Below are 23084 nucleotides of genomic sequence, written 5' to 3'. Positions count from 1 at the left end.
ATTTCAGTTGATTTCATAAGGCAGGTGTAAAACATATATCTAGCTGAATTAAAAATTATTTCAAGTAAAAATTAAAGTGAAGATGAATCGAAGCCAAACTTCAAATTTTCAAGAGCACGGATCTGGAGAAGCAAACATCCGTTTGAGCTGAAAACCTAACCGAATGCTTACCACCAGCTAGTGATCAATCGATTAAGTTTTCAGCTTCAGATCCGTGCTCTTGAAAATTTGAAGTTTGGCTTCGATTCATCTTCACCTTAATTAAAAAAAATAGTCATGCCGTTTTGCAATACCCAGCGCTTTTGATTCGCAAAAACGTCTTTAAAAGAAAACATTTTATTTTTTCGTTTTCTCTCATAGTTTTAAGAAAATGTCCAGTTCTTCAATAAAAGTCACTTATGCGATTATTGGTTTTACAAGGCCCTCTTACACAAAAATTATGCATAAAGCTTCTAATAACAAATTGAAGACGTTGAGGGGTAAAAACGCGACCAGAAAATCGTTTGCCAGATTTAATATTACGGAGCTATAGATTCATAGCATAGTATAACCCTCCGGGAAAATGCATGGAAGTGAACCTTTTCGAAGTCTCAACGCCTTATGATTCCATAAAAAATATGTATTAACATTGTAATGATGCTTTCAAAACCAATATTTGAAAAACAAAATTTAAAATATGGGTTCCGATTTTGGCACGGTTCCGTTTTTGGCAACTGAAAATTTCAACTTTGTTGCCAAAAACGGAATCCCACTGTATTATCTTCAGGAATTAAGATATTGTCAACAAATATAATTTCTGCAAAATCAGTAGTTTGTTTATCTAACTATCAACGTACTTTTTTTTATTTAATAACATATAATGTTTGATAAAATTAGGTTAATCGAATCATACTCAAACTTAAGTAGAAGTTTCCTATCGTGATGTGTGACCAAACGTTACTAACGTTATCACACATGGTTGACGGTTGTGAGAGCATTCATGATACTGATGCGCAGAACATCTACTGTAATGAAACGCTCACGAGTATATAGGGTAGCGTGGCCGAGCGGTCTAAGGCGCTGGTTTAAGGCACCAGTCTCCTCGGAGGCGTGGGTTCGAATCCCACCGCTGCCAAGATTTTTTTAGATGAGCAAACATCAATGCGATTGAGGTGATGAATGAGTAATCAATCAACATGCCCGAACTTTATAAATGATACCATATTTTTCAATACGTATGTACCTGATACGTTAAATATCAAAATCTCAAACTTTCGATACTTTTTCTCATATTTCTCCCATTTTGCGTTACAACTTTGATACCTTTTCTTAGTGCTCTATAAACTCAGACCGACAGGAAGCCGGATCCTTTTAATTCACTTCGACAGAGGTTTTTTTGCAAGAGAAGTTTCGATATCGACTCATGGAACCATACCAGAAATTAAATTTCTGATGGTCGCCTCAAACAGCTTTCCATAGCATTTCTGTTCTACGATTCGATATTTCCATGTGTCGATGGTTCCTTCAGATATCGACTCATGACGGTTTCACTGTATCAACTAGGAATGTAGTCGAAGTAGTACTTGAATAATTCTAAACGATGCCATCCATATACACCTGTATATGCCACGGAAATCGATGTGCTGTTCTTGTGCACGTTCTTAAAATTGATTGCTCACTGTTCCGCCATAAATATCAATGCCATAAAAGACGAGAAATTCTCCTGATGGAACTACAACCCTGACTTCGAGGGTAGCGTGAATGGATTGGTGGCTCCGCCCCCTACCCAAGGTAGCGTGGCCGAGCGGTCTAAGGCGCTGGTTTAAGGCACCAGTCTCCTCGGAGGCGTGGGTTCGAATCCCACCGCTGCCAAGATTTTTTGTTGTTGTTTTTTTGCGCTTCCTCAATGAGGTACATTACCCACCATAAGTATGGAATCGTTGCAATACTGAGTATTGCAGCACTTTTATAAGTTTAGCATCACCCAAAATCCTGTGATAAAATATTTTTTTCAACAAAAATAAAAAATCGCAGGGAGTTAAAAACGTATTTTTTAAGATGACCTCAAAAATACATTGATCTAGCACTTCAGAATCACGAGATAATATTCATTTTAGGTGATGCTAAACTTTGCAAGGTGCTGCGATATTCAGTATGAGTGTTGCAATACGCGATTCCATACTTATGGTGGGTAGTGTATGTATGCTTTTCAGGACTAAAAATTATATCCTACCAATCATAGGCAAGCAGACGTCATATTCACTTTCCATAGTTCACATTTGCAACAATTGAATGTTTTTTGCCATGATGATTTCAATCGTGACTTGCACTGAGTGTTACGATTGGTTTTCTGCAATTATCCCTTACTGATTAGGGCGGGTAATCTGCTATATGAAAAAAAAAACTTATATTAGAATTAATCCAACATGATTTCATTGGGGAACCAAATAAATGTACAAATTTTGGTGTTGTACAAGTGATTCATACCTGTAGAACCACTAATGTTTAGAGGACTGTACAGGGTGTCCATCCATCCGGGAAATCCGGGAAAAACCCGGGAATTACAAATGGCCGGGAAAAATACGGGAAATACCCGTGAATTTGGAGAAGACACCGGGAAATTATGTGTTTTGAACATAAGAATACCAGTTTGCTTCAATTCCAAATAATGCAAGAATATTTTGACAGGGGGCTTTCAAAAGGCTGCCCGTCAACTGGTACTTTGCATAATGACTAGTTAGACTGATTTGGTCTATTTCTCTACCAAATCAGTCCAACTAGTCATTATGCAAAGTACCAGTTAACGATTTCTAGTATTTTCTGTACCAAAATCCTTTAAAATAATCGTTGATTTCCTGGGTTGTTGTTGTGTACATTATTCTAACATTTTTTACCTATTTCTTGTGAAATATTGTTTAGATTTTTGGCGACCAATTATTGAAAAACAAAAAATCAAAGAAGATTTTATGGAACATCAATAAGATCCTTGAAACGTCTCTAGAAGGGCTACATAGAGATTCCTGACAAGATTCTTGGTAAGATGCTTGATAGATTTCCATTTAGATTCATGACAATTTTGTTATGAGATCTTTGCAGGAATCTCAACGGGAATAAAGGCGATAATTGATCAATTTCTTCGAAAGATAACTGAACATGTTATAAGAGGATTGCCAATAAAGTTTCTAGCAGGGTTGTTAACGTTAATCAACGATCAACGCCGTTTCGTTGATTCGTTGACGTTGATTTCAACGATTTAACGGAACTACCGTTGATTTTCAAGAGCCGTTGATCAACGATAACGTTAACGTATAGCGTTGATTAAACGTCAACGACAAAGCGTTATTTCTCGCGTTACATTTTTCGTCTTGTGACAAGGCGACCTGTTGTATTTCCGGCAGCTTAGTCTCAGGTGGTTTTCTAAAACCTATTAGGCATAAAATTTGTGTCGATAATTTTAGTATAAAAACGGTATATAGATAAATGAAAACTCTCATGACGAAGAAAACAAAACGGCCGACAATACGTAAGTTCCCCTACCTAGCTTTACAAAATCAAAATTTGGCTTTCATTATTTAGTTTTTGAAGTTGAGTATAAATTTAAATAAAGAAACACTTTACGCAACAGCATAAGATCATTATTTAATGTTATATATGTTTGTAGGGGAAAAGCTGTACCAATTTTCGGATTTCTATACAAAGTAGGTCAAAATCGTATGGCGACCCATTAATACGATTTTGACCTGGTTTGGGTGGTGCTTTTCCCCTATTTTAAAAATTACATTTGACATTATTCTCAGTGTCTAACAAATGCCGTCGTTTGCATCTGGCGTTAAGTTTAAGGTTAAGAGTATATAATTCACCGAAACCTAATGCAATGAAGAAATTCAGTATAGCTTAAACTTTTCTGAAGATCTTCAAGCGATTTTCCGGTTCCTATACTCATTGTAATCCCCTTTAGAATGGCAGCTATGCTGGCGATAGACGATGCTCTGCAGGAATTACATAATCACAGCGTCAAAAAAAAAAAAAAAAAATACTTGGACGGACAAGCTGCGTCGTGGAACATTGTGGTCCTAGGTCAACTGAATGGAAAGCTGTAGGGAATGTTCATCGATTATCAGGGCACCTCATTGCTTGCGTTCAGGCCGATTCTTCTCTTTTCCGGATCTCGGTGACAGTACGATAAAACTTGTACTTGACTTGACTTGTTGCGCAGTTGTTTGTAAGTTCAGGTCTTCTTTGTTGAGTGAATCTTCCCACTCGGTAAGTTGGTCAACCAGGAGCGCAGCTAAATTTTGCGGTCCAATATGCTTGTGATCCTTGGATTCGATGGTTCACTTTAATTGCTTGGAACCGTTCAATTGCTGGGCGAAGTCGAAGGAAGACACGTTCCTTTTGAGATCGTGATTATTATGTTTGAACAGGCAGACTGCTGGATACAGAATGATAATAATGGGGTAGGTATTCATAATGAAATATGTCTTCAAACTTTCCTTAGATACGATGTCTGCATGGTAACGATTTATTTATCGGCGCAACAAAAAATGTTCATAGCAGCCACATAAACCACACAATTAACGCTTGATTAGCGATAATCCGTTGACGTTGATTTAACGCAACTCGTTGACGTTGACGCTAACATTTATGAAAATCAACGCAACGACGTTAACGTTGATTTTCCACAATCGTAACGTTAACGGCGTTAATCGTTGATTAACGTTAACAACCCTGGTTTCTAGTGGGTTATATTATTATTATTTATCTTCATTTAAGTGTATTTTCGCCCAAGGCGAGTTCACCCCAAGTAACCACAAGCATTATACCATTCAGGGTTGTTAACGTTAATCAACGATTAACGCCGTTAACGTTACGATTGTGGAAAATCAACGTTAACGTCGTTGCGTTGATTTTCATAAATGTTAGCGTCAACGTCAACGAGTTGCGTTAAATCAACGTCAACGGATTATCGCTAATCAAGCGTTAATTGTGTGGTTTATGTGGCTGCTATGAACATTTTTTGTTGCGCCGATAAATAAATCGTTACCATGCAGACATCGTATCTAAGGAAAGTTTGAAGACATATTTCATTATGAATACCTACCCCATTATTATCATTCTGTATCCAGCAGTCTGCCTGTTCAAACATAATAATCACGATCTCAAAAGGAACGTGTCTTCCTTCGACTTCGCCCAGCAATTGAACGGTTCCAAGCAATTAAAGTGAACCATCGAATCCAAGGATCACAAGCATATTGGACCGCAAAATTTAGCTGCGCTCCTGGTTGACCAACTTACCGAGTGGGAAGATTCACTCAACAAAGAAGACCTGAACTTACAAACAACTGCGCAACAAGTCAAGTCAAGTACAAGTTTTATCGTACTGTCACCGAGATCCGGAAAAGAGAAGAATCGGCCTGAACGCAAGCAATGAGGTGCCCTGATAATCGATGAACATTCCCTACAGCTTTCCATTCAGTTGATCTAGGACCACAATGTTCCACGACGCAGCTTGTCCGTCCAAGTATTTTTTTTTTTTTTGACGCTGTGATTATGTAATTCCTGCAGAGCATCGTCTATCGCCAGCATAGCTGCCATTCTAAAGGGGATTACAATGAGTATAGGAACCGGAAAATCGCTTGAAGATCTTCAGAAAAGTTTAAGCTATACTGAATTTCTTCATTGCATTAGGTTTCGGTGAATTATATACTCTTAACCTTAAACTTAACGCCAGATGCAAACGACGGCATTTGTTAGACACTGAGAATAATGTCAAATGTAATTTTTAAAATAGGGGAAAAGCACCACCCAAACCAGGTCAAAATCGTATTAATGGGTCGCCATACGATTTTGACCTACTTTGTATAGAAATCCGAAAATTGGTACAGCTTTTCCCCTACAAACATATATAACAATAAATAATGATCTTATGCTGTTGCGTAAAGTGTTTCTTTATTTAAATTTATACTCAACTTCAAAAACTAAATAATGAAAGCCAAATTTTGATTTTGTAAAGCTAGGTAGGGGAACTTACGTATTGTCGGCCGTTTTGTTTTCTTCGTCATGAGAGTTTTCATTTATCTATATACCGTTTTTATAATAAAATTTCGACACAAATTTTATGCCTAATAGGTTTTAGAAAACCACCTGAGACTAAGCTGCCGGAAATACAACAGGTCGCCTTGTCACAAGACGAAAAATGTAACGCGAGAAATAACGCTTTGTCGTTGACGTTAAATCAACGCTATACGTTAACGTTATCGTTGATCAACGGCTCTTGAAAATCAACGGTAGTTCCGTTAAATCGTTGAAATCAACGTCAACGAATCAACGAAACGGCGTTGATCGTTGATTAACGTTAACAACCCTGATACCATTGCATTAATTTGGTCGACTTATCTTGCATTAATAATGTTATCAAGCATTTATTCAATAACTGTCAAGCAATGATGCATTTGATTAACATTGTAAATGCTTTGTAGCATTATTTTAATATAGCATTATGCTAAGCATTTAGAGTGAATATACAGTTATCCTGTCATACAAGATTACATAACCTCATTGAACGCACTCGAATCTGTAATAAATCAGTAAGACGATCGAGCACGTTCGCACTCGCTCAATACGTTTTGTGAGATATGGAAGAATAATGAAATGACTTTCTTTCATCTCTAACCCCCATTTCATGATCTAAGGATGTATTCATTCAAAATTGTTGTATTTCATCTATGAGACTCTTTTATTTATAAGGAGCGAGAGGAAATGTCGATCAATTTCTCTCCCCTGAAATCTGTTTAATGCGCTAGAGCTTTGTTTTGTGGGTTAAATTCTGTTATTTCCTCTACGAGAAAGAATGGTGATCAAATTATTTCTATTGATGTTTCATTTGGTGAGGAAAGCAATTCAATCGCCGAAGAGAATTCTTTCTATTCGTAAGAACTGGGCGAATAGTAATGTCAAATACAAATTAAAGACCTCCATGTCCCTTGCAGTTGCCCAAAGTTTTATGGCTCATAAGGTAATCTAGAATGCCGTGAAAAGTGTACTGCGATCTGTCAAACTTGGGTACCTTTTGCACTACCGAGGGACCAAATGCAGTACTAGAAGTGGTACCCAATCTGAGCCCGAGTGTGACGGACCTGGTAATGTGGCAGTGGCTTCGTTTATAAGGAACTTTTATCCTACCTTATTACATCAGCAGCTTTAGCACAGGACACCAACGCGCCAGGCATCCAGCACACCATCATCCTAGTTGTGGGTTCGAATCCTGATTCCAACAAAAAAATCATTAAGCTGGTAAAGAAAACCATTGAAAGGTAGTCAATGGATCCATTGTTTTGTTTATTTTTAACGCAAGCCCTAAACATACATTATTTTAAGCTAATATACACCATGAATCCTAAATATACAAACATAAATGCTTTAGTAGGGCTTGTGCATTAAAACTGCTTTACCAAGTATTGCATTAATTTGGTTGTTGTGGGGCCCTTTCCCACTTTAATTATGCTTTATAAAGCTCTTAAAGGTTATGTCACTTTAAAACAAAATCTGATAGCACACTATAGAGCAAGCATAAAGTATTCATATATAGCTTCGTGGTTACTTGGGTATATTCCTTAACCGTAATCTTATCTTCCTTAATGAGCACAAATTTTGGCGGGAAAATCAGAAAAATATTTTAAATCAAGGAAACACTCAAGTTTGGGTGCACTCCTTAGGGGTAATCAATTGCATAAGGTATTTTTTTAATTTTCATACAAAAAAATACTTTGGGGAGAGGGGGCGTTAAAAAACTCCCGAAAATATCAATTGAAATACGCCTAATATTTAATACTTGGACTAGTAGCATTAGCTTTATTACATTTATGGGTTAGTATATATTCATAAAATTAAGCTCGTTAAACGTTTCTCATCGATTGCTCTCATTTCTAGTCAAACAAAATAGGTTAGTTTTTATAACTCCAAATATAGATGGAATTCGAGAATTTTCTCCTTAAAAACACTTAAAAAGAGAATAGCTTCATACAAAATGCATATCAATGACCCATTGATAGCTAAAACAAAATAATTAAGGGAGAGCCCTTTTTGCCCCGCAGCGTATATAAGCCAGCTGAAAAATATTGTTTTCATACCGACACTTCACGAGCTATCCATAGTTTATTTGAAAATTACGTAACGGTCGCCACGATAAAATAAATGTTGTCATAAGCATGAAACGAGCTCACCAGTTAATAATCTATCCTCAACTAAACAAGACTACCTTTTCGAACTCGCACAACTCGAACCGGACACGATTGATCTTGATTCCGTTGCTCGCTATACAGTTCCAATGTTCATGTCTAAAACTAGGGATCGATGACATTTTAAGAATTATGCGATTGAAATAACTCAATTTTGTCTTACCTCAAATCTTGCTATCATTTCGTTCCAGGCTGCCATCGTGGAATTCGAAAGCCGACTGGAGGAATGCCTAGCCATCCGGGAGGACGGTGCAATCGGAATGGGTGGCGCCGACAACGCCAGCGAAGAGTCCGGATCACCCAAGGCCGGCACCCAGGTGGCCGGTAGCAGTCGGGGTGGTAACCGTGGCAAAGCCGGCAGCAAGACCGTCCCCAAATCGGCGGTCAAAGGAAAAGCTCCCGCTGGTGGATCCAGGGCCGGAGCTCGCCGGGGTGGTCGCCAGAAACCGTCCTCGTCAGAGAGCGATTCCGACAGCGAGGAAGAGAACATGCCACCGGCGGCCAGTGCGCGGGCAGCGGCACGAGCACGGCAGAACAAGAACAAAAAGATCACCAAGATCATAGAGAGCGATAGTTCAGGTAATTTTCTGATTTGAGCGCTTCTAGACGCAGCATTGTTGCTTTCATATGCTTTTGGGGCCTTCATCTGGACCATTCTGTAGTTGGTATTTTGGGGATACGGTTGCATGCTTTTGCTTGATTAGTTTTAAAAATCTGAGATTATTAGAGGGTGCATGGATTCTCAGATATTGGTTCTATGAATCATCTTTTGACTGTAAATAGTACATAGTAGAAGAAAGGATTCATGTCTCATGATATATACCTTACAGATTCGAAGGTGGTAAATTTTTATTTAATCTCACTTGTTGAAGTTTAGTGGTTTTTCGAATTTGAAACGAAACGTGGCATAACTGTAATTTGAATGTGTGTTTTCAAACTCATCCCGGAATCCAGACAACGTAAGCTTTGAAGGCTAATAAACGATCACATGACAGTCATTAATTAACGCATTGGTTTTAACAATTCATCATCCTAAACATGAAAAAGGTTCACCGCGCATCACTGTTTCCCGATCATTGGATTGTTCGATTCACAAGTCTAGTGAGTGAGCTATTAATAATACTGTTTCGATTTCTCTCTTCCCCGCTGTCATTCCAGACACCGAGTCCACCATGCCTAGACGTAAAACAAAACGCATTCAAGCGCTCAATTAGGATCGCACCATTTCCTCCGTGCACACATCCACCACAAGCCCCATGCTTTCTTCATCCTGTAACTGAGCACCCCAATCTTCAGAATGATGTGATGGCACTTTTATGTTGTTTGTTCGTTGGAAAACCGGCATTTTAGTTTTGGGGATTTTTATTTTTTAGTTTAGCTTTTAGTTCTAGTTACAATCATTAGACTAGACTCCGGGCAGAGATGTCCACATAGCTTAAGCTTATCGATGCAATACTATGCTGCACAAAGTTTTATCCGCTCTCGAATAAAACCGTACAAAGTTCACTTAATTTTAAATTTATACTTTTAGACGATGACGAGGAAGAGGTCGCACCGCAGCCTCCGAAAAAGGGGAGAGGGAGACGTTAGTTCATTTGGTTTCGTCCGTATTCGCTCGTTCCAGTGTGTTTACGAATATACTTATCAACTTAGTGACCTAAGCTCAAAACCGATACCGACTAAGAAAGTATGCATTTATTAAGTTATCGAATATGAATTAAGTTATACCAATCAGAATCGATAGTGAAGTTTACAGTTTTCGATGCATACATGTTGTGCCTGGTTAGTTTGTAAGCCCAACTTTTCGTGACATTCTGTTACATCGGACCAATATACAAAATTTTCTCTGACAAACGTGCAGTGTAGATGATACATCCGAAATCCATTAAACATCGATTCCATAGTTATTCACTTTTTGGTTAAACAATTCTCCGTTATTATACTAGGTTTGCTATCATCGATTTGTAAGGTACCGCGGGGCAAGTGGGAACGAAAAAAACGATAGTTCAAACAAATTGTTTAATAAAATTTTCAAATGTCAATATTTTCCAAATCCAACAACACAATCACATTTTGGCAACATATTTGAGTGTGTGTGCATGAAACTGATCGAATAGTTTCGAAATTGTGAAAACCTTGGAAGAAGGTTTTAGAATGAGCCATTAGCCGCAGTTACCTCGCTAAACGGGGCAAGTGGGACACATCCAATTTCATGCGTCAATAAACATCAGCAAGACAACCATTACAATAATAGGATTGATAAATCATAGATTTTTAATTTTAAGTACATATTTGATGTACACAAGGGATCAACCATAAAATACGTAACGTTTTAGGAAGAAACCCTTGATTTAATAGGATGTCACCTCACATTTAATATTAACTGAAAATTCCTCAATAAAAGCGTAAAGAGGGATTAAACATGTTCAAAATATACCTTTTATAAGTTGTTAATTAAAATGTAGCACATAAACAATCAATAATTGACGAAATTATAAATATGTTTTGTTATTATTTATATGCATGGCAGAAAACCACTTAATTGGGTGGAATTGTTTTCCATCACTACTTAATTTGGTAGAAATAACAAATAAAGTTCAAATAAATTCCCTGGCCACGATCACAGGGTTTGACGGTGCCAAAGTAGAAGGTGCACCATAATAATACTCGTCTGTGAAACATATCACCTTCCCAATACTTTGGCACACCTCCAACGGTTCATGATTTATCATGAAACGGCTGCATTCAGGCGGAGGATCTGTTAATATGTTTAGGCATATTATCAGGTCCTCTTCGAACGGAGGGACCGCCAGGGCTCATTAGTTACTTATAAACCAGTGCTGGTTGTTGATGGTTCAGTTCGTTTACACGATCTGTAGCATCCTTTGTACTAATCAGCAATGGTGGTTAAGTTTCGAAGCCAACGTGTGATCATTCGTTTTATAATGCAACACAAGGATGGGTGTTTGGTGAAACTGTGCGTTACACTCGTCGTTATTAAATTTAGTGATTGTGAAGGTGCTAATATTGATTTTATAATTAAATCTATAGTGATGAAAATTTGAAAATTAAGGTGGAAGTGATTCTGATAGTTTTGTTAAAAATATAATAATAATGATGTGTGAACTCTACTAATTTAATAATGGCCATAATACATTGTGCAATCATTTTTCTGAATATAAACTTAATTGCCTAGTTCTTCAAACGTACATGATAAAAGTGTTAATGTAATGACAGCGAGTGCAGAAGAATGGATCGAAGTGATTTTTTTTAATGTAACTTTCTTGATCATAGTGCTAAATCGTAGTTTGAATAGTAATGACTCTACAGCAACAAAAATAATGATACATTTAAATTGAATATCTTTAAATTACTTAGTAATGCTAACAGATGGTAATGCTAACAGATTTATATGAAAATGGTGTGATGTGAAAAGTGATATAATAGAAAGTATATCTGAAGTGTATTACGAAAGTTGATGAGTGATAATCGGTGATATACGTGAAAGTGTCGAAAATAAAAGTGACGATAGTGAGTGATGAAATGAAATGGGGAATGAGGACCTTTTAATAAAACTATTTCGTTCTTCACTTTAACCACTCTAGTAGCATTTCAGGCCTTATCATAGTTTGATAGCAGTCTGAACTACTAGACTGCAAAACTACGGCAAGGGCTGATTGCTGCTAGCGTACACAGTGACCATTTGAGCAACATTGCTTAGGAACGTCTGTGTGAGGCTTATAAAAGCAAATGCTGGGAAGGAGCTTAGGGCAGATTAAGAGTGCCAGTACTACCCCTATCGCTACCGACAAAAAAAAAAAAAAAAATAACAAATAAAGTTTAAATAAATTAGAAAAGTGATCGTTCTCATGATGCATTTCAAATTTCATCTTTGTGTTTGTTCAACTTTGAAGTCGTATTTCAAAAAAAAAAAGTATAATTACACTTTTCCTCTCCCTCTTATGCAATTACGTAATTTGAGATTGATCTTTTTTGATAAAAATCATTTGTTTGAATGTTTTAGTGCTAATCTCTAGGAAAATGTATGAAATGTATACGAAAAGTTTTGATTCTGGTTTTTGTTTTGATAGGCCCCACTTACCCCGGGTACACAGATATTTTAGGGTAAGATAGACTATCAAAAATTTCATATGAAATGAAAATAAAATACTGGTTTATCGTAAGCAGCTTTTAATAATACTTAAAATAATAGCTTACTGATGAAAATTCGCTTTATAACACATTTATTTTTTGAGAGTCAATGTAAGATGTGAAACGTGTCACAATTTATCATGCAAGTTGAAAATAGCGCTGAACCGACAACTGCTACATGAACCACATGGTAATATAAATAACAATATGTTTAGTACTAAATACATTCATTGTCATTGTATCTTCAATTTTCTAGAAGAATACCCCCATGAAAAACTTTTCCTAAGTGAGCTATGACGAAACGCCCCACTTACCCCGGATTCTCACTTGCCCCGTGTTACCTTAATTGTAATTGCTCGATCCACACCCTGGCAGACCTCCGTCCGCCTATCTAGACACGGGTTAGGTGAGGACCTACCAAGCCTCCCCCGTTAACATGGCCTATACCGTTTAGCACACCGGGATCTTCCACAAGCAGGCACCGGTAATTAAAGCGGTTCCACAAGTTTCAGATACATTAAATAGATATAGTCTCTCTGGCACTAAACCGAATAGCACCCTCTACCTCATCACCAGCACTGCCCATCCCGCACGTCACACCAATGTGGTTCTCATTTGCTTTCAAATACCTAAGTAACATGTGAACTCTGACTCCATCAGAAAATTCTAATAAATTCTAATTTATTCTCCTACACTTACCCTAACACAAAGTATTCCTATTTAATAAGACATTTACAAGTGCAAAAGCGCAAATAGAAGTGTGGGGCCGCATCGAATCATATTGATGCCCTCAGTGGACTCATATTCTTCGATTTGCAAAAAGTGAACAGCGCCTCCGCACATGTAAAAACCTCTGCGATAATCCTGTGGTATGAAAGAAATGCACACTAATATTTTGATTTCAATCCTAACTTCATGACCTGTGGGCTCTATACGCGTATGATTATTCATTATTTTAGCTAAATATACCAGTTTATACCTGTACATCACAAAAAAAGAAAAACGACTACGAATATCTCGCTGCGTAAAGTTTAAGTATAGAAGTAATAACCCATAGAAGAAGAATGTCGCTGTCGGAACATCTTTTGCTAGCGGAGATAGGCGGGGCTATAAATGTCAACGCGAAAATGTATGCAGTTTGTACCCCCACTTATGTACCCAACATGTTTCTAAGCGAGAACGAATGGAACACCAGCGACATTATTCTTCTATGGTTTATTATTTCTATTAGTTCAACTGATCAAATATTCATCCTCTCTTCGAACCTAATTTCATTATACATTGGGCTATGCTAAGCTCCGCGTACTCTAACTTACTTTTGCTGGCTCTACGTCCTTCAAGACATGACCTGCGCCACAATGTAACGCCAACTAACTCGGTCCATGGGTGCTAACCTCCAATTCCTCGATCGCCCCACACTTCCAAGATCCTGCTCCACTTGGTCAAACCACCTAGCTCGTTGCGCTCCCCTTCGTCTTGTACCGGCCGGATTTGAGTTGAACACCTTTTTTGCGGGATTGTTGTCCGGCATTCTCACAACGTGTCCCGCCCATCGTACCCTTCCAGCTTTTACGACTTTCGTGTTGCTGGGTTCACCGTAGAGTTGCGCAAGCACGTGGTTCATCCTTCTCCTCGATACGCCGTTCTCACATACTCCGCCGAAGATCGTCCTAAGCACACGTCGTTCAAAAACTCCTAGCGCTTGCAGGTCCTCTTCGAGCATTGTCCACGTCTCATGCCCGTAGAGGACTACCGGTCTTATTAGCGTCTTGTACATGGTACACTTAGTACGGAAGTGAAGTTTACCAGACCGCAAGGTCTTGTGGAGTCCATAGTAAGCACGACTTCCGGCAATGATACGTCTTCGAATTTCTCTGCTGCAGTTGTTATCCGACGTTATCAATGATCCGAGGTAGACAAATTCGTCCACCACCTCGAACTCATCCCCGTCGATCGTCACGCGTCTGCCTATGCGAGCTCTATCGCGCTCGGTTCCTCTAGCCAGCAGATATTTCGTCTTCGACGTATTTACCTTCAATCCAACCCGATCTGCTTCACGTTTCAGCTTCAGCAACCACCTGGAACGTTCTTCCGACAATGTCCACGTCGTCAGCGAAACAAATGAACTGGCTGGATTTATTGAAGATCGTGCTCCGCATGTTGAAGCCCGCCCGTTTCATAACACCTTCTAGCGCAATATTGAACAGGAGGCAGGAAAGACCATCGCCTTGTCGAAGTCCTTTGCGTGTTTCAAACGGGTCCGATAATGCACCCGATATCTTCACACAGCACTGTACACTATCCATCGTTGCTTTGATCAGTCTAGTCAGTTTCGCGGGAAAACCATTCTCTTCCATAATCTTCCATAGCTCTTCGCAGTCGAATAGGTGGTGCGTAGGGACTTGATATTCGCGACACTTTTGGAGGATCTGCTGCAACATAAAGATTTGGTCTGTCGTCGATCGCCCGTCCACAAAACTGGCTTGAAAACTTACCACAAATCTGCTTGCCAGTGGCCATAGACGGCGGAATATGATCTGGGAAAGCACTTATTAGGCTGCATTAAGAATGGTGATCGCTCGATAGTTCTCACATTCTAACTTGTCACCCTTTTTGTATATTGGGTATATTATTCCCTCCTTCCACTCCTCCGGTAGCTGTTCTGTATCCCAGATCCTGGCTATCAATCGGTGCAGACAAGTGGCCAACCTGTCCGGGCCCATTTTAATAAGTTCCGCTCCAATACCATCCTTTCCAGCTGCTTTGTTGTTCTTGAGCTGTTTGATAGCATCCTTAACTTCACCTATTGTGGGAGTTGGCACGTCTCCCTCATCCGCCGTACTGATGAAGCCATTCCTCCTGCTGTCTTGATCTTCCTTCTCTGCGCCGTTTAGGTGTTCATCGTAGTGCTGCTTCCACCTTTCAATCACCTCACGTTCGTCCGTCAAGATACCTCAATCCTTATCCCGGCACATTTCGGCTCGCGGCACAAAGCCTTTGAGGGATGCATTTAGTTTCTTGTGGAACTTTCGTGTTTCTTGAGAACGATACAGCTGCTCCATCTCTTCGCACTCCAACTCTTCCAGGCGGTGCTTTTTATCCCGGAATAGATGGGTTTGCTGTCTTCGCTTCTGTTTGTATTGTTCCACGTTTTGACGGGTGCCTTGCTGCAGCATCATCGCCCGCGCTGCATTCTTCTCGTCCAAAACCGTCTGACTCTCCTCGTCGAACCAACCGTTCCGTCGATTTGCTTCCACGAACTCAATGGCACCTTCCGCTGCGTTGTTTATGGCTGCTTTGAGACTACTCCAGCAGTCCTCAAGAGGGGCTTCGGTGAGCTCTCCCTCTTCCGGCAACGCTGCTTCAAGGCTTTGCGCGTAGTCAGTTGCGAGCAGTGTCGTAAAAATTCAGCCGAATGATACCCGATCAGTGCGAAAACGAACAAAAACAAACTCCGCTAGCAAGAAGCCAATCTGACTTCGAGTGCAAATGCGACAAGAAAGAGAGTGGGTGCAACACACGCACACATTCAGTTTCACCCACTGTTGGTGTCATTTCAAAATTCAGTTTCACCTAGAGGCACTGAAATTGAAAATTGAATATAAAAAATTACAAATGAATTTTATATTACTGGTGTAAGAAAACGGCAATGTGATGCCTCCAGTTGATGAATCATGATTGTCTTTTAATAAACAAATACAACTTTTGCAATTTGCGGATGTTTTGTGGGGTATTCTGACGGAAATGATTTTATTCACTAGTGAAATTGAATTTGAATGTCAGTAGTGGATGAGAATTAGTGTAGCAAAAGTAATTGAAAAACTGAATGCACGTTCTACCAGATTCGTGCATGTATTGTCAAACAAACATTCACACAAAGAAGAATTCAACGATGACGGAGCCTACTGAGGATCGGCGTTGTTGACTGTATATTGAAATATGCAGACACTGGTTGCGACTTCGGGTAGCTTGAGTCGTTCCAGATTGTACCATGGCGGGCGTCGGTACCGAATGTTGTTCACAACGGATAATCGTTGGCGCACTTTAACCGTCACTAGGTAGTGGTCCGAATCGATGATTGCGCCGCGATAAGTTCTGACGTCAATAATGTCCGAGAAGTGTCTTCCATCAATCAAAACGTGGTCGATTTGCGATTCAGTTTGTTGGGGTGATCTCCAGGTGTACCGATACGGGACGCTGTGCTGGAAGTAGGTACTACGTATGGCCATGTTTTTGGAGGCGGCGAGATCAATCAGTCTAAGGCCGTTTTTGTTCGTAAGCTGGTGAGCGCTGAACTTCCCTATAATCGGTCTAAATTCCTCCTCCTGAGCGTTGAGATAACGATAACGATTTTGACATTATGGCTTGGGCAGCCGTCGTATTCACGTTCCAGCTGCGCGTAGAAAGCGTCCTTATCGTCATCGTCACTTGCTAGGTGAGGGCTGTGCACGTTGATTATGCTGATATTGAAGAAACGGCCTTTGATCCTCAACTTGCACATTCTGTTGTCGATTGGCCACCACCCAATCACGCGCCTCTGCATTTCGCCCATCACGATAAAAGCTGTGCCCAGCTCATGTCTGTTGCCGCAGCTCTGGTAGATGGTATAACCATCCCTATACGTATGTACCGTCGACCCTTTCCAGCAAACCTCCTGCAGCGCTACGATGTCGAACTTGCGGACCCTCAATAATTCGGAAAGAATGCGGGTACTTCCCAAGAAATTGAGAGACTTACAGTTCCATGATCCGAGTTTCCAATTGTTAGTCCGTTTTCGATGCCTGGGTCTATGCCGATTGTTCCGGTCCAAATTTACATTGTATGCTTCCTGTACTGATGGTTTTTACGGCTTGCTAGTAAAGCCTGCACCAACCCCCTTTCTCGCCGGAGGATCATCGTGCACAGCACTGTTTAGAGTCCCACGCTGGCACTAGGACGATGATCAGCCGCTCCTAACATGGAGAACAGACGCTGTTTTGAGCCGCCCCTGACATGGAGAACAGACGCTCTGATAAGCTACACCCTCAGAAGAGAGGAGCCCCCCTTCCCTGTCAGCATACGACCAAGGTCGCACCAGGGTTGGTTACCCGATCTTGCCTACGGTTACTCGTACCCCAGGCGGGGAGGTAGGGATAGGAGTTACTGGACAAGAGACTAAGGACCACAAATGGGGTCTGTTTTATACCTGCAGGTACGCGAAGTACCAATGGTACGCATTGTCCAGTCATTTACCACCCCAGCTCCGCGTATGCTACGAACAATTATATTGCACAATATAATACATCCGAATTCAAACAAATACCCCAAAAATCTTTCTCACTATCCGACAAACATTTCAAAACAATTACGAAATGCTAAAATTTAACAAAGCTTTTATTCAATCGCCCTTAAAATACACAGTCATCAGTAGACCCTGCAGTATTATAACCTCTTAATATAACGCAGCGCTAAAAGTGCACGGTTGATCAACCGCGTCGCAAACCAAACTTTTCCTCGCGCAGGATGTTGTTTTGCTCACCAGAAACAAGAAGTCAGCGATAAACTGCCCTTTCGAAAAGCTTCGATAACGCAGATAGAAGGCTGATAGCTTTTGGGGGAGGAAGGATCTTTGCCAGGTTTCCTGATGGTGACGACTTTAGCTGACTTCCAAGACGATGGGAAGTAGCTAAGCCGGAGACCTGATTGCAGATCATAGAACTTGACACTTAAGCCAAAGACAAATTAAAGACCTCCATGTCCCTTGCAGTTGCCCAACATTTTATGGCTCATAAGGTAATCTAGAATGCCGTGAAAAGTGTACTGCGATCTGTTAAACTTGGGTACCTTTTGCACTACCGAGGGACCAAATGCAGTACTAGAAGTGGTACCCAATCTGAGCCCGAGTGGGACGGACCTGCTTTAGCGCTTGAGTTCCAAGTTCATGATGTTATCAAAACCTGGGGCGTTCATATTTTTGGAGGATTTTAAATAGGTCGAGAGTTCGTCAGCTGTGATTTCCAACTCCTCCGAGAAGTCGTTGAGAATCTGATGGAGGTTGTTTGCATGCTCATGCGTACAGCAGCTTCATGCGGATTGATGACGTGGCGTCCAAGATTATGTGAGCTGACGAAATGTCGATCTATTTCGGCTGCCTTCTCAGCAGGCGTTATCAAGCGATCTACGGGGCCATTGTTATCTAGTGGAACCAACGGTGGAATGGGCTTAGGCTTGGTTTTTAAGATTTTTGTTAGTTTCCACAACGGCTGAGCACAGTCTGGAAGAGCGTGGATCTTATTAGCAAAATTTTGGTTTTGAGGTCCAACATTCTGGCCTTGATAATTTTGTTCAACCGATCTACATCGGATTTAAGGGCAGGCAGCCCAGTTCGCTGGTACTGCCTGCGGATGGTGTTACGAAATTTGATCAAATCTTTAGTAAGTCTATCAATTGGTACATTATTACTCACCTGAATAGATCGAATCAGGGTGAAACTTTTGACAACGTTTACGTTTTTTTAAGTTTGGACATGTTTATTTTCGAACAAATTCATGAGTTTACCTAAAATACATGGAAATCAACGTAAGTTCGATCAAATTCACATAAATTTGAACATTTATTGAGCATTGCTGGAGAATGCTCTTACTTTTCTTTTGATACCTCCCATAAAATTCTGCACAACTTTTTTCGGAACTTTTCGAACTGCTTTTTGAACTGCTGACCACATTTTCTTGAAAAAATCGATGGAGCTTGCTTCTCTTCCATCCTTTTTAAGCTGCCGTTTGATTATTGCCCAATATGTTTCAATGAGGCGTAGTTCTGAGCAATTTGATGGATTCGATCATTTTTCTACAAATTCGACTTATTCCTTCTTGAGCATCTCCAAAGTAGCTGAATGCACAAACGCTTGATGCAAGTGCGGAATGGTCCTATCTTTCCAAATGGCATGCGGATTGTATTGGTCTTTTGATTTAAACTGGAAAAATTGCAGGAAAATGGCCCAGGGGGTCCAAATATATAGAGGTCCAAAATATATTGGTTACCCTATGCTTTCAGTAGATGGGCAGAAGCCATTTTTTAATGCATTCAGTTCTGTAATTTTCGCCGTTGATTGAACCCGTCGTGAAATATGTAGTACTTTCATACCGCAGGAGCAAATTGCTTGCCATACCAAATCATTTTTTCCCAAATTTTTCTGTTGGGATGTATCGTACGTCGTCAGGAATAACTGTTTTGGCCACAGAGTTGAAAAAATTCAATTTGGACACTTCGCGATTTAAGCCAAATCTCGGAACGGCAGTTTTTCTGTACACCATTTGTGCAGAAAAAAATTGAGAGTCGCCATGTCAATTCGACCCATCGTTTAGAATTTATAATTTTTTTATGTCAACTTTTGTCTGCTGTCAAAATAAACACTTGAGATCACACTGAAACAAAAATTTATTTGTTTTTATGAAATTTTTACACCAAAATGCTAATATTTAGGTGTCCACTTTCCTAAATGAACAGTCCTTAATCCTGGAATACTAAAATCTTAATATCATTATACCTTTTTGGACATTTCAAACTGTCCGGGCATAAAGGATACAGGGTTGACTGTATAAATTATGTATCGTAATCCGGGGGCAAATTGATCACTTTTTCACAACTTTTTGTCATGATTTCCTTTGGAATTAAAAAATTGTCAAATTTATTTCGGTAAAATCAGTACTTCATTGATCTCTATCAGTTTATGTAATCGATTTTTCATGAAATTAATTTTAAATCAAAAAATTGAAAATGACACATTGGGGCGAAATTGATCACTATATAATGAAGCATATTTTAGAAAGTAAAATTTCCCCATCTACTAAATTTGGGTCTCCTGAATCTGAAAATGATGTCAACATTCTTACAACTTGTGTATATCATCATTTTATTGCAAAATTAAACTTTGTAAATCTGCATAATACGCCTAAATGTATGCAATTTTCCTCGAAATAAGCACTTCATACAACGAAAAGCTGTTTTACGAGTAAAAAACTATTCTTGTTATGCTGAACGATTTCAAAAATGAGTTCAGCAGTTCACACTGAAGCTAACACAACATTTTGAACACTCAAAGTTTGCATGCAGGCTTAGCACCAGCGGATTGTTTAGTGCCGATATTTCCAACAGTATTGCTAACACCTTCAAAAACTGTGAATATTTCTATGCAAAACTGACCTAAATAAAAATGAAATAGTTTAAAACCATCATTAGACATCTATAAACTAGAAAACATGGAATGTCTGTGATGGCAACGGAGTATTAAGCATCCTCGAAAGGAAATGCAATTTGGTACCGACCTGATCAAATTCACCCCAGTGATCAATTTGCCCCCGGATTACGGTACCTAAGAATGATGCAAATTCTCGTCACATTATGGGTGCGACAATCCTTTTATTGTCCAAGCCAGGTATTTTTGTGCGTCGGACATGTCTAACCTGTCCTACCCACTTCTCGGGTAGAAGCACCGGTTTTGGCCAGTTTAAGAGAAAATATTTTTAAAAAATATATGGGAAGCCATGTATTGCAAATACGCCAAATGAAAGCACACAATCCATATTATGAATGAAAAATATCAGAACTGAACGTAAGCATTATTGTTGAATTGAAAATCGCGTTGGTCAATACAGGCCACCAGTTTCAGCAACATTTTAATTTCGATTCCTAAATTGATCGGTCTCGTTAAATTTCTATGACAGTAGCCAAATAAGGTGTTTGTGGACTAGACTTCATTTAGTTGGAAGATATCCTAGAATAAAGCTTGATTTGAATAAAGTCACTAGAATAGTGATAATAGTTTCCTTGCACATTTGAAGATGCGCTGGCAAAATCCCATCACCCGATGTTTTAAAAGATTCGAAAGAATCCAATGCCTATTCAATCTTAGATTATGTAAAAATATCTGCAATTTCTATATTAACTTTCTAAGCATTCGCACATGCAGTCATCTTCAATTTTTGCGCTTTGGTGTTCTTGTTTCTCTATCATAATAGGTTAAAGCCTCTTTGTACAGAGACCAATAGCTATTTCACCCGATTGAATTGTTTTCGAGCATTTTTCCTAAGCTTCTCTAACCTGTGGTTCCACCAAGGGACATCTCTGTTAGTAGATCTCTTCTTTGCTGGACAGCTTTCATTGTAAGCATTAATAATGGGAGTATACTTGGGCTTATTCTACGAGTGGCGTGAGGTGAGAATTGTCGGTCTCGTATAGCGAGGTGACAATTGTCGACTCGAGTGAAGTGCCTCTCCATATGATTTGCACGGCGCGTCACTTCACTCGAGTCGAGAATTGTCACCTCGCTATACGAGACCGACAATTGTTACCCCACGCCACTCGTAGAATAAACTCAACTATAGTTCTGATTTAACGTTCAAGGATTCTTTATCGTAATCATCGAAAATTCAAGAGCAGTTTTTCTGTTCCAAACTGAAATTTATTCGACTAAAATGTGTTCACTTTTTTCCGGTTGGAGAATACAATACAGTGAACATATTTTCATATACAGTCAGTGACATAAGTTAGTAACCAAACGCTGTTTTTCCATACAAAATGCCCAAGTTTGGGGTGCTATATCTCAGCTTCTGGTAGTCCGAATTGCCTGAAATTTGGATGACGAACTACAAACAACTTGAAGTTTTGCCTGTCAGGGAATTATTACATTGCAGTCATTTTACCTAGAGTTTCAGAGTGTTGTTCGAAGACAAAAGTAAGTAACCGAGAGACTTTTTAATTTAATTTGAAAACGGTATGTCGTGGAAAGTTGGTGTGTTCTGAAAATTTGTGTAACTTCTGAAATTGAACAACTTTGTGGAACAGACCAACAACCCACAACTTACCGTTTTGGAATTAAATTACAAAGTCTCTCGGTTACTTACTTTTGTCTTTGGAATCGAACTTCTTCCTTATGTCAGATCGGAAATAAGTAAAAAGGTAATCAATTCGCTAACCCATGGAGTGCGAAGGCTTCACAATGGGGCAGATGTTGGTGTTTGACCTCCACCATCTGGCCCTGGCGATCGGTGTGCAGTCGCATGTTGCACCCAAGGGTGTTGGAATTGGCGCAGCGCCAGTACAAGCGACGTTCCGACGCTCCATTCCGGTAGAAGTAGAACCCTTGGTACATCATCTTTTTCCCTTGGAATGGGTCCTCATCGGTCAACACTGGTCCTACGTTCTGTCGTTGTCCAGCCGCAGGTGTTGGTGGATGGTTGTGCTGATGTTGAGCACCCAATCGTATCACCCCGGTGCTGCTGTTCAGCGATAGCGTCGCTTTGCATTTCAGGAGGCGCATTTTCGAACATCGGTAGTAGACGACTCCTCTCCGAACGGGACCACTTTTGTGATACAGATAACCCATGTGGAACAGCTTGGCCTGCCGACGATCCACTACCTTGACTTCGTCTGTCGAGGAGAAATTGTTGGAAGAACATTCGTTAGAACCGGTGTCGAAAAACGTTGAAGATTGTATGGATGTGATATTTAAAACACGCTCAATGGAACGAAGTAAAACAAAATGGTGTAAACCCCTAACTTTGTCAGTATAAGAGATTTTTTCTGACTTCGACAAATTTTCATGAAATTTTGTCGCCTGCAATGGTAAATTATTTCTCAGGGTATATCGCCACAATAGTTTCAGCACAAAACACATTAGCCCCACTTTTGTATGATTTCGTCCCACTGTGCAACGTAAATAAAAGAAAAACGCCCATG

General features: G+C 39.7%; 1 protein-coding gene and 2 non-coding genes across 4 annotated transcripts in view; all 3 read left to right on the top strand.

Annotated features, from left to right (window-relative positions):
* LOC5565144 (condensin complex subunit 1) overlaps positions 1-10070 on the top strand; it is a 28340-nt gene extending 18270 nt beyond the window's left edge. Inside the window, exons 4-5 of one of the 2 annotated variants that reach the window (XM_021838324.1) lie at positions 8408-8795; positions 9375-10070. In XM_021838324.1, coding sequence (XP_021694016.1) covers positions 8408-8795; positions 9375-9430 — 444 coding nt within the window. In that variant the 3' untranslated portion in view covers positions 9431-10070. The remainder of the gene's footprint in view (positions 1-8407; positions 8796-9374) is intronic. The other variant, XM_001649459.2, reaches the window with a different exon arrangement.
* Trnal-aag lies at positions 1033-1114 on the top strand. Its single transcript has one exon. It is a non-coding gene; the product is annotated as a tRNA-Leu (tRNA).
* Positions 1770-1851, top strand: Trnal-aag. Its single transcript has one exon. It is a non-coding gene; the product is annotated as a tRNA-Leu (tRNA).
* Positions 10071-23084: the final 13014 nt, after the last annotated feature.

The sequence above is a fragment of the Aedes aegypti genome, chromosome 1 (genome assembly GCF_002204515.2).
Source record: "Aedes aegypti strain LVP_AGWG chromosome 1, AaegL5.0 Primary Assembly, whole genome shotgun sequence".
Lineage (NCBI taxonomy): Eukaryota > Metazoa > Arthropoda > Insecta > Diptera > Culicidae > Aedes > Aedes aegypti.
The sequence above is the reverse complement of the archived record's forward strand: the minus strand, read 5'-3'. Positions and strand labels throughout refer to the sequence as shown.